This window comes from Fundulus heteroclitus, chromosome 10, assembly GCF_011125445.2.
Source record: "Fundulus heteroclitus isolate FHET01 chromosome 10, MU-UCD_Fhet_4.1, whole genome shotgun sequence".
NCBI lineage: Eukaryota > Metazoa > Chordata > Actinopteri > Cyprinodontiformes > Fundulidae > Fundulus > Fundulus heteroclitus.
Genome location: NC_046370.1, coordinates 15,980,917 through 15,993,205, shown reverse-complemented (window position 1 = coordinate 15,993,205; position 12,289 = coordinate 15,980,917). Strand labels below are relative to the sequence as shown.

Sequence of the window (12,289 nt, the reverse complement as noted above, 5' to 3'; positions counted from 1 at the left end):
GTTCCTGGTGGGCTTGCTTTCCCGCTGCACGAACATCCACGAGCTGGAAAGCATTGGAAGGATGCTGAGCGCCACGTCATGGACGTGGGTTTCTTACTCGAGGTCAGGGAGCCCAGCTGCCGCGACACAGGGACCCGCTCGCGGTTCCTGCCGAGCGCCGAGAGGAAAACCGCTTGGCGTGAATCTGAACGAGATCTGGACGTGGTTCAGCAACAGCCCCGACTGGATGAAATCAGGCTACCTCCGCCGTGTTCTTTCACTGTGCGACGTGGAGCTTCTGCGCATGCTCTCTAACCTAACCAACGTGCTGCTGGTCAGACAGAAACGAGGCTTTATGCAGTTTAATGGTAAGATCATGGACCAGTACAGATGTATTTCGAGAAATTAAAATATTATCGAAAGGGTCAATTTATTAGGAATTCAATAAAAACTTATCATGTGACACAGGTTGTTACATAGAGTTGAAAAGCATTGTTTGTAAACTATAAAGTATCCTAATGTTCAGTGTATGCCCTTTCGCACATGCCTGATTTAGAGGTTTGAACAATCACTAAGTGCGGCCCGGGGGACATTTGTGGCCCATGGACTGATTTTATGTGGCCCCCCTACTTCATTTCATAAACGATGTGGTCTACTGGAAAGATTTGGCTGATGGAGATAGAAACGTTTTGTTTTTATTAGGATAAAATTAATACAGACAACTGAAAACGTTGGGTACAACCCAGGCATCTTTTAATCACCACACTTTTTGCGTTCTATTTAATTTCATAGTTTTTTTTTTTTTTTTTCAAATTATTTATTAAAATTAGCAAATGTTTTCCAAGAAACACCGGCCCAAATTTTGTTCTCATATTGCTAAATAAATCTTTTAATAAAGCAAATGTGCAAAACCTGTCTTCAACTTTGGATCTACAGTAATTTAACATCATTTCCTTAAGAAAATCTGAATAATTTGTTTCATTAAAATTATCAAAATATGATCATTTATATGTCATTTGCACTTATTTGTGTATTCTCACTTCTCACCACTAGATGGCGACAGAGCACAAATACACAAGTTTTAGATTTGTTTATGATTAAATTTAACATTCACCTCAGTGATTTCTGCTTAAAGTCAATCCTTCCCTCGCCATATTCTTTGCTTTATTTATTTATCTATTATTTATTTATTTATTTATTATTAGTTTATAGTTTTTTATTTTGATTCTTTGATTTCTCTGAATTAATAAGCTTTATTTTCATAGTGACGAACCGTGATCCCAGGCAACAAAATGAGGAACCAGAAGACCCCGCTTTAATGGTGGTGCCTGGTTCTTCAAAGTCTGTATCTGGAGTCAGCAAATATCGTGACTTTATTCGTTGCTTACCTGTTAACCTGTCCAAGAGGATTTTAGGTAAGTTTTCTACTTAACTAAACTTAAAAAATATCCCCACGCCCTCATATTCACCAGGTTGGAAAGAAAACAGTGGGTGACCCTTTATGTTAAAGGGTCAGCTCTGAGTGTTTCTGTTGGTAATACGTTTTCTCTTTAAACACTGTTCTTGGATTAGATGTGATATTCGTAAAAAGCAAGAACAAATAATCAGCTACATGTGTCTTTTTGCCAGGTCTGCTGGATGAGAGCACGTTGAGATGCTGCAAGAGTGTCGGCCAGTACTGGCAGCACCTCTCAGAGGAGACCTTGGAGGAAATTAAGCTTAGAGGAATTTTCAACAATCAAATCAAAGCCATGATGGAGGTTGAGAATTTAAATCACTTCACAGTTTGTCATAAAAATTGGATTTAGGAAAAAATGTCACATATCTTATAACACAATAAAGTTTAAAAAATAAAACAAGCTTTTATGTTTTCAATGCACTAATGTTTCGTTTGCGTCTCTCAACTAGTGTTGCCGCGGTAGTAAAACAGTCAACCCTTCTTTTGCCAACTTCGTGGGAGTCCCAGTGCCTGCGAATGACGAGGAGCAAGAGGTTGTTCATTCTGCTTTCCAGAAGGTAGATTAATCAGATTTAAAACTCTACCACTTTCACCTTCTGTGGGCCAAATAATCTGTGCAACTGTCATTGATCTCACAGGTTCTGCTGTTTGAAGCTGTCTATGCCAAAATTAAAACCAAGACAGTTCAAATGGAGGAGCGAAATGTTTATTGCGGCGCATATTTTACCGAAGAGCTACTAAACCAGTCAGTGTGGTCTTTATATTTCATTTTAAAGCAAGAGAATGACCCTTTAGCTCCCAGTGCACGCCAACACAGTTTAATAAAAAATCCCTCACTGTCCTTGCAAAAGTGTTTGTACCGACTAAACATTTTAATGCTTTGGCATGTAACAAACCACACACTTCAACGTGTTTTACTGGGATTTTATGTGATAGACCATCAGAAAATTGTTCAGAATAATGACATGGAAGAGAAATTTACCTGGTATTTCTTTTGTAAATGAAAACCCCTCACTATGACTAATTGAATAGATAATGGTTTAATAAAAAATATATAATCAGTAAAATGCAGAATACTAATACAATTACCCCCTAATGAAAGAAAATTAATTTTTGCCTAATTTCTTAGTTTTTTGTGTGTTTTATGAGTCCACCTGCCAATAAATTAATTTGAGCATAAATCCAGCTGTTCTGTGAAGTTCTCAGAGGATTGTTAGTAGACATTAGTGAACAAACAGTTTCAAGAAGACCAAGCAGACTGGTCACTGAGAAAGTTTTTGAGTCTGTCATGTAAGGATAGAAAGAGCTAACCTTTGAAAGGCCACCTTAACCAGTAGGCTGGAAAGGAGAACATTATTCAGAGTTAATTGCAGACTAAGTTATGAGAAAACAGCTAATAATAATGCACTTCACAAATCTGTCCTTAATAGAAGCATGACAAGAAGTGACCTGTTGTTAAAAGAAAATCAAAGGAATTGCAATTTGGAGTTTGCTGAGTAGAATTCCTTGACATGACAGGTTCATATTTTTAAAGGAAACTGAAAAACTACATGTCCATTTCCTTTCCGTTCAAAATTCTGCACGACTCTATGTTGGTGTATCCCATAAAATCCCATTAAATCTCACTGAAGTTCACACTGAGTATAAAAAACATTTGTAAGACACTGCAATGGTCAAATTCAGGATCGCTTGTGTTTCCGGGTTGGCAGAGAAGACAAACGTCGTGTTTTGGACTATAAAGGCGGCTTCCTGATGGCGATGAGCTCAAAGAACCCTTGGGTGCAGCTGCTCCACGTGGCGTCGGAAACAAAAACCGTGGCGGTGATGAAAGGGCACGTTGGCCCGGTTCGAGCAGTGCTGCTTTGTCCTGACAGAGATCTGCTGATAACTGCAGGCTGTGATGCAACTATCAGGTGAGGAGGACGACCGGAGCTTGTGTGTTCCCTCCAGTTTCCCTGATTTTTATAGCAATATCCTTTCAGACGAATCACATAGAGCAGGGATCACCGGCCCTTTTGAAACTGAGAACTACTTCATTGGTACTGTGTCATATGAAGGGCTGCCTGTACTGACCTTTGAACTAAAGAATCAGAGCTCACCATAACTTCATGTAACATAAACATGTTTTTAATCTTATGTAAATACATGTATGATTAAAAAGGAAGAGCACCTGGATAAAATAGCATTTTACATGAAGCTCACTTAAGGGTTTTGCTATTTTATGAACAGGCTTGAGTGCTACCTGGCTGCCCTGACATAGAGAGTGCATTTCCACTTTTATTGTGAACATTTATTGTTGCGTTTTTTTTTATACCTGCAGATGTTGGAATATGAAGACCGACAGGTGTGACCTGGTGCTCAACGGTCACAGTGGGGCTGTAAACTGCCTCGATGTGCACACTGATAGACTAGTCTCAGGAGGTAAAGATTGTACAGTAAAAGGTGAGACGCTCTCGATTTCAGATTTATGACTGAATGAGTGAAAACTGCTATAAAAGGAGGGGTTTTTACAGAACAGACCATGGGCGTAGGTTTGTATAGGGACCATAGGGACATGTCCCTACCAATAATTCGATGTGAATAACATGTTTATAATTTACAATACATCGTTGTTACAGCAGTCGCTTATTTTCCTCTCGCAGCTCCGCTGCTTTGCGGCGGCTGCTGCTGCAGCTCCGTCTGCCAGCCTGCGTGTCCAGTCGGTCTTTCCCATAGACATAATATAAGAGTAGACGCGTCATTGGGCGGGTTCTGCCTATGCTGCGATGCGTCAGAGCGTCCGCCATCTTAAATGTGGCAAATCTGCAGTTACTCAGTCACTTAAACAGTATCAGAGGGACTTTAATCTCTGAATATACTTTGTATTCGTAGTATTTCTTTTTTGTAATATTACAAGTTTATTTTCGTATCCCTTTAGCTTCATTCTCCTGAATTTATTCTCCTAAAGAATAAAAATAATTAAAATAATCTAACCTGGCCCTATTACTCCAGGAGTGAAATAATTCTGCAAACTGTGATTATTCTGGAAATGTTCCCCCTTAATTCTCATAATATGATGTTTTTATCATAACATTATCACTTTTGTGTTTGTTAGTTTATTTTTACTTTAGGACTTTTTTTTCCTCATATTATTAATTTTACCTCTTTAATACTCACCCAAAAAGTCTGTTCCTAAAGGTTCACATGTGACACGGGTTTATGAAATAATGAAGACCACAATGTTTAGATTTAACAAATACAAATTTATCCTTATATTCATAACACATAAACACACACACATACATACATACATACATATATATATATATATATATATATATATATATATATATATATATATATATATATGTATATATATGCGTGTGTGTGTGTATTTATTGCAGCACAGGAGTGAGGCATCTTTTCTGATTCACGTTCACAATAACAGAACTCGACTTTTTTCTGCCACATACAATATGGCGGTGACGTTGACGTGCGAACCTGCGCCCTATGACGCGTCTACGTATATGATGTCTATGGTCTTTCCTGTCGCTTTACCTTAGCAGCGCACGTAACTGTGCTGTGTGCTGTTTAACTCCACTCTCATTGGTTGTTTTGCCTTAAGTCCCGCCTTCTCTCTCCCTGGTTGGTTGTTTTCTAGTGCGTGCATGTGCGTGCATGCACGCAGCGCGAAATTTAAATTTAATTCACACTAGAATACTGCGGTTACTACAACGATTAAAAAAAATATATTATCCACGCTATAACAGGCGATAGAAGAAGCAGGAGAGAGTAGTTTTCATTTGTGGAACTTAAGAAATGTAAGTAACCAACGTTAGCATCTTAAAATAATATTTAATTCTGAAGTATAATACATTTTATCAACAAAAATATTCAGTGTCAGGCAGGAGTTCTGAAGACTGCTGGAAAAATCGACAAGCAAAGAATGTAAGCTTTCAAAAAATCCCTTTAAGGCGGTTCAGATATAAATAGCAGGTGTTATTCGTTTTATAGAGTATAACAATACGAGATGGTGCCTAAACATTGCTATTTTTTGTTTAGAAAGCATAATTAGGGTTCAACATAATAATAGTGCTATTTAATTATTTCTACTTTTAGAAATAGGATAAAGTACAAACAGAGGAACACATTGGTTTGATTTTACATAGATTTCCACACAGTCCATAAGTAAATTAGTACAAATATTAGTGTCCGGTAAAAATGCTTGAATCTGGCTGTTTATTTTGGAGATTATTACATTACGGATAAGATAGTGTTATATTTTATTTTAATAATTGTTAAAAGCGATTTTATATTTGAATAAACTTAGGCTCATGCTTAGTGTTGTGATTGTAGATGATGCCACCAAAAATGAAAAGAGACATGAGCTATTTTAACACTCAGACAGTAAGTATCATAGGATGATATAAAAGGTTGTGTTACATTTAATCCTTTAATACTAAAAACACACTTGTATAATAGTAACATTATATGATTATAGGAAACACAGATATCCAGTAATAATGATGCAGGGCAGCTTGGATGTGAAGCAGCTGGCCCTTCAGTGCTTCAGGTGATGTCTAATTTATTTTAATTACAAATTAAGGAGCAGCTTTTTATTTATATACAATATATATAGTGCTTATAAAATTTGTATTAATGTAGCAAAAAATACTGCTTTTCTCTTTAAACGAAATGTCCCCTGATGCTCATGTCAAGTATAAAAAAATAGGGGCATGCATACTGCGTAGGACCAATGACATCAAACCAATGAAACTTGAGACCAGTAGTGTCCCTACCAAAGTTGAAATCAAACCTACGCCCATGGAACAGACTATTTTGCACACTTAGGTTTCTCAGGAAGTGTGTTTGGACAGTGCAGCCAACTGATTGACCTCCTCTCTATATAAAATAAATTAATCATATGTCCATGTCTGTTGTGTCTACCTGTATATATTGTTTGTGTGCATCCTGAGTCGGTGTCTGTCTAAAAGATTCTTGATTCCAGAAACACAAATGGCATAAAGATGGAACTAAACAGTGGTTTATATCAGCCCAGTTTTGCTAACGGCAGCGGTATGTCAAAAATGGCTGATATAAATGTTTAGGCCCAATATTTCGTGCAACCCTGATTGAAAAACAAAACTTTATTTTTCTTTCACCTAATCATTAGGGGCTATTTTAGGTCTGTCTGTCTGTCTGTCTGAGAAAATTGAAATACAATACACCAATGTTTTGGATTGAAAGAGAACAAAATCGGAGTTGCTTCCATCCGCTAGCTGGACGTTGTATGAACAATATAGAAATGTTTTACCAATGTGGCACTTGGAGCTGTCCTCCACATTAAAATAATGTAAATGGGCAAAAATAGGTCTCCAGGTAAACTATGAATCATTGCTTTGACAGTTTGGAGTCTACACACTGGGAAGCGTTTTCAGGATTTGAACTTCAAACACTACAGTTCTGTCCAGTGTGTGAAGATCAACAGAACCACCATCTACAGCAGCTGTGGTCGGGGAAGGGTGAAAATCTGGAACATGGAGAGTGCTTCGCTGCTCAAAGTGAGAATGTTGACAAAATCTATAAAAACGAGAGTGTTGCATTTTAGTTACCTGTTTTTGGCTGGCATACTGGGATATTTTCTTCTTCTTCTTCTTCTTTGGTTGTCTAACGCTTTATTTTTCTGAAGGTGATCTATGCCCACAAGAGCTCAGTGAAGTGTTTGTTTTTTGATGAGTGGCACCTTCTGTCCGGGGACTCTGAAGGCAAAGTCATGGCATGGAGCGTCAGTTGTGAAGCTGCAGGCTGTCTCATGACATTCAACCACCCAAAGTAAGAACTAAATCTTTGGCTTCTCTGAAAAGTCATTTCAAATTTTTCATTTCTGTATGTAGTGCTTTTCTGTTTATTTTTGTTTTGTGTGCGCGTGTGTGTATGTGTTTCTGCAGGGGGGTAAAATCTTTGACCCTCGCCTACCTCCGTGTTATTACCGGCTGTTCTGATGGAAAGATCCGCATATTTAACTTCGTCACTGGAGATTGTTTGAGAGACATCACTCTGGGGTCTGAATCAGGTCCTCTGCTGTCCTTGCACTTCCAAGACCACAGGTGGGTCAACATCTAATGCCACGTGGATGCCATTGAATCAACATTTCCTTATATCTATCTATCTATCTATCTATCTATCTATCTATCTATCTATCTATCTATCTATCTATCTATCTATCTATCTATCTATCTATCTATCTATCTTTAAATAAATATGTGTGTGTGTGTTCATCCTATATATATATATATATATATATATATATATATATATATATATATATATATATATATATATATATATATATATATATATATATATATATGTTCATCCTCTCACATTGGACCTCTTAACTCTGGGAGATCACAACCAGTTTGACATTTTTAGGGTTGGATCTGCTGAGGACAAGGAACACTACAAAGGCTACAATTTCCAGCCCTCTGCGCATTTCTGCTATTCAGAAATGCGTACCCTGAGAAATGCAAATTTTCTGCTCACCATTCAGATACTGGATGCTCTTTAGTTTGATATTTAGGTCCATTTCAGGATTTTTAGTTCTCTGTCTGGGATACCTTTTCTTGTTGCGGTATTTTATTGCGAAAGTATTCATGCCCATTAAACGGTTACACAATTCCACACGTCAGCCACAAACTTTACTGTGTTTTATGTGACAGGCCAATAGAAAGTGGAACATGTTTGTGAGGATTAAGGAAGATGATGCACATTTTGGAGGTATTAGAGGCAAAAAAAGGGGTCAATCAAAAGTTCAATAAAAGAACAGCGCATTCCATCATGTAGGTTAATACTACAGTCCTCCCAACCAATCACAACACAGTCCCAGTCCATCAGCCTTTCAAAAAAGTTCAGAGAGCCCATGTTCTTTTTTCTTTTTTAAGACTTACAGCTTTGGTAAAATGTTGTGTTTAGAATCCATTTATTTAAAAACAGGTAACAGCATAAAATGGTCAGGGCTCCACCTAAAATGTATGTTTTGAATTCTTTTAGATAATTATCGATATCGATCAATATGATTTCTATTTTATCAATATGCTTTTTTCCTATATCGTCCACCCCTAGTGGTTTGAGTGGTGATCGTCTGCAGCTCCTCAAGAGTGAGCCTCTTAGCTGCACCACTGATTATTCTGATGGGTCTGAGCCGTGCGCCATAAGATGTTCAACGTTTAGGATTTTCTATTATAACCTAATCCTGCTTTAAACTTCACAAAGTCCTCTGTGCTCGTTTGCTGGATTATTTAATCTTTGTGGTGCTGCTTACTCACTGATATTCTGCACACGTGTGGACTCAGATAACCTGACAAAAGCCAGCTGTATGTCGCTCCGCCTAGCTCCACTCACATACATCTGGGACATCTCCCATAGAAAGTGATTTCTCAAACCAATTTTATTGTCTGGCCAATCAGGACGCAGGGCTGGCATTTCATAGATGTGACGTAGTGGAGACGCGACCATGACGTGAGACTGTTTTAATAGCAATGGCGGCTCGTTGAGGAAGCAAGCGTTAATATTGATGCTGCTATTTCTTCCGTGTTGTCCAATCTACCCAATATTGTTTCATTAAAAGAACATCAGAGAACGCCTCTGAAGGCTTTTGTTGGTGGAAACGATGTTTTCGTCCTTCTCCCGACCGGATTTGGCAAGTTTTGTTTTCCGGGGCGTCTGCAGCGGACGTGCAGACGCGGATGCGCCCCGGAGCGGTTAGCGGTTAGCATGAACCATGTTAGGAGGCCTTTAGTCCTCAACGCGGTCGGCCCAGGATCGACACCGACCCGCGGCGCTTTGCCATCTGTCTTCCCCCCTCTTCCTGTCAGCTCACTGTCAATAAAACGTGTGCCACTAGAGCCGCAAACACATTTTTTTCCTGCGTCGCTCTCATCAGCGTCACGGGTTAGCTTCGGTGTGAGTGGTTGAAATAGCACGTCGATAAAGATGACAGACAAGTGGCTTACCCAATCATATGCAAGAATTTTTGATAAGGCCCAGCCTTCAGTAAAGGCAATTCCTATGGAGATGTCCCAGATGTATGTGAGTGGAGCTAGGCGGAGCGACATACAGCTGGCTTTTGTCAGGTTAGGACTCAGATGGAGCTGAACACAAATGCGCGCCGCAATGGATTTTTAGTTGTGAATTTTTTCAAAAACCATCCTGTCTATTCTGCTTCGCCGTTATGCACCAGCATGTGTCCAGATGAAATACAGGAATGTTTGTGGTTAAATGGAGAGAGAAACAAATAACTTTTGTATTCTTGTTTCAGTATTTTAGTGAACACAGCATCCAGTGTGCAGCTCTACCAGTTCGCCAAAGAGTCCTGGGATTACGCAAACCCAGCACAGGCGGGCGCTGGCGACGTGGTGCCTCAGGACCGTTCGGTTTCTGAGGGATCGGCAGGTTTGGTCAGAAGATTCCCTCCTAACTCAACGGAAAGATGTGGCACGACTTCGCAGAGTCCGAAGAGTCTTTACCCAAACCGTGGGAAACCAGAGTTTCTTCAGCAGAGGGGTTTCCTTGCTACCCCAAGTAAATCTCAAAGACAAAGTACGCACGCTCAGGTTTAAACGTGATTTAATAACGTTTGATTTGTTCTAATTAAAGCGTTTCCTTTTCCAGCTAGAGTGTGCGGTGACGCTCGTACACAGTCGGTGATTCAGAGTGAGAGGGCTGCATGTGAACGGATGAGGAAGAGAGGTCCTCATCATCCTCCTACAGGGGATGCCATGCTCCTCAGGGTGGGTGCCATCCAGAGGGCGCTGTGCGCGGACGAGGTCAGCATCAACATGGAGAACAATGCCAGGCTGAGAGATTCGTGGGGGCCCTGTGATCCCAAACAGGACCTCCAGAGTCGACTGTGTCCACAGCAGCCTTCACGCGACGGTGGCCGCAGGGCAAAAAGCTGTGTGCCGACACTGAAGAGGGCCGTCAGTCGAAACATGACATATAAACCCCGAAGAAGAGAGGTTTCCACTGCGCCTAACTCCCCAAAGAGACACCGCTCACCTCACACAACACAGCCTGATCGTGGAAAGACTCTAATAGCAGTAAAGAGGATGGATGGGCTCAGTAGATGTGTCACAGAGGGGCCTCGTCCAGAAAGCTGTTGTGAAGGCAGCACAGCTCGTCCAGCTTTGCGTCTCTCCAGAGAGCTGGGAGGATTCCGGCTGTTCCCCGCGATGCAGCTGGAGGACTCTTTCCAGTCCAAGACAGAGACGAAGCAGAGCGTCCAGCAAACGGTGCAGAACCTTCCAGAGGCAAACATGCATGAATAGATTATTGAGTATTAGTTTTATTAGATGGCATGATGAACCGTGTTATTACTCCACACCCCTCTTTAAGTTCATTTGCTCAACTTTTTTTTTTTCTTTTAACTTGCTGTTTCTTTGAATTTCCACTAGAGGTCAGCATTGTATCATCTGCTCTGAAACTCTGTAACTATATGGTTTCAACTCTACTTTCTATAAAAAAAAAAAAAAAACTACAGCCAAACAATTTTATAGACTATGTAGGGAGACACATAAATTATTTTTCTCTCCGTCTGACATTAGCTCAGGGAAAAATTTTCCCTTTTTTAGATCAGTTAAGGTTTACCAAAATGATTTCCTTTTGCTAGATGTCAGAATAATCAGAGAGAGAGAGAGAGAGAGAGAGAGAGAGAGAGAGAGAGAGTTTTTTTCTGTCTTCAAAAGTCTTCAGACATTTACATACACTAGGATTGCTATGCCTTTAACTAATTTTGTATAGATCACTTTCCTAAATTAATTTGTAACATTTAAGTTAATTGGATGTCCCCTCAAACGCGCTGTTTCCTTGTCTGACATCATGAAGGGAAAAATCTGCAGAATCAGCCAAGATATCAGGAAAAGTCATGTTCAACATACTGCTCAGGAAGGGAATGGGTTCTGTGTCAAACAAATGTAGATTTTGTTGTGAAACACATGATGAAAAAAAATACCCTTTTTGTTTGTGATGCAATCTTCAGTTGCACGTGGAAAAACTGTCTTACATCACTGATTCACTATATTAGGCTCTGTGGTTCTCAGGGGTTAAGTCGTCAGACGGAGCGGATTGTGCCTCGTCCGGGGACCTTCCACCGGGCCACCTGCCCTCCAGACCCTACTGCCTCGAGGGCATCATTAGGAGCGACGAGGCTGAAGATCAGGGAGGGAAGGTCCTCTGCTTTGACAGCCGCAGCAGCACAGCAGTGAGGCGCTGGTGGGATATCAAAGCATAGCGAGGAGCCCCCGACTCCAGTTTTAGATTCTCTTCTTTCACAAGTGCGCCAAAGCTAATTTGATTTTGTTTGCAGAAAACAGCAAATGGAGAATCTTTCTTTTACCTCCTGTGGTGGTAAAAAGTGGTTAGACAATACAAGCCCCCCCTTTGCACCCCCAAGCTTGGTTTCGGCTTTATAACGTGGCACCCCCTCCCCACCGCCCCATTGTTTCATCAGGTATGGAGCCTCTTGTCTAGAAGTGACGCAGCTGCAGGGGTTTTAAAAAGCGTAAAATCAAAGTTAAAAAGGAGAAAGTCTTCATGGAGGAATGCTCTTAGACTTTCTGAAGACCCTCACAGGGTTTGCAGCGTGGAGGAGGGTACGTTCCAGGTTTATTTATGCATGAGGAGAAGCTTTAAAGAAGTGACAGTTGACCCCATTGTAGTCTTTAAGTGTTGGGTGGTGGAGTAAGGAGCCGACTTCCCGTGGCTGAACTCTGATCTATTCGGATCTCCATAACCAAAGCCTCATATTTGCATCATAGTTCGATTGTCAAAAGGATTTATCGGTTTCTGTCATGCCGAGTCAGCAGCATATTTTAG

At 40.3% G+C, this 12,289-nt stretch overlaps 1 protein-coding gene across 3 annotated transcripts; it reads left to right on the top strand.

Moving 5' to 3' along the window:
* The first annotated feature begins 1,267 nt into the window (after positions 1-1,267).
* On the top strand, positions 1,268-10,939 carry fbxw10 (F-box and WD repeat domain containing 10). 3 transcript variants are annotated; one of them, XM_036142090.1, is made up of 11 exons: positions 1,268-1,394; positions 1,609-1,739; positions 1,888-1,995; positions 2,077-2,183; positions 3,148-3,351; positions 3,759-3,880; positions 6,824-6,978; positions 7,107-7,249; positions 7,366-7,524; positions 9,735-9,997; positions 10,088-10,939. In XM_036142090.1, exons 1-11 carry the CDS (start codon positions 1,298-1,300, stop codon positions 10,741-10,743), a joined length of 2,145 nt encoding a protein of 714 aa, XP_035997983.1. In that variant the 5' UTR covers positions 1,268-1,297; the 3' UTR covers positions 10,744-10,939. The 3 variants fall into 3 exon arrangements, with proteins under 3 accessions (XP_035997983.1, XP_012727139.2, XP_035997984.1); XM_012871685.3 differs by having other exon boundaries at positions 9,735-10,015; XM_036142091.1 differs by lacking the exons at positions 1,268-1,394; positions 2,077-2,183 and having other exon boundaries at positions 1,646-1,739; positions 9,735-10,015.
* The last annotated feature ends 1,350 nt before the right edge of the window (positions 10,940-12,289 follow it).

Bases quoted from the DNA above. Each gene is read 5' to 3' on its own strand.
- fbxw10 (XM_012871685.3), top strand. From the start codon at position 1,298: ATGGTGGTGCCTGGTTCTTCAAAGTCTGTATCTGGAGTCAGCAAATAT. The intron at 1,740-1,887 runs GTTGAGAATTTA...TCTCTCAACTAG, and splicing joins AAATCAAAGCCATGATGGAG to TGTTGCCGCGGTAGTAAAAC. The intron at 10,016-10,087 runs GTACGCACGCTC...TTCCTTTTCCAG, and splicing joins AAGTAAATCTCAAAGACAAA to CTAGAGTGTGCGGTGACGCT.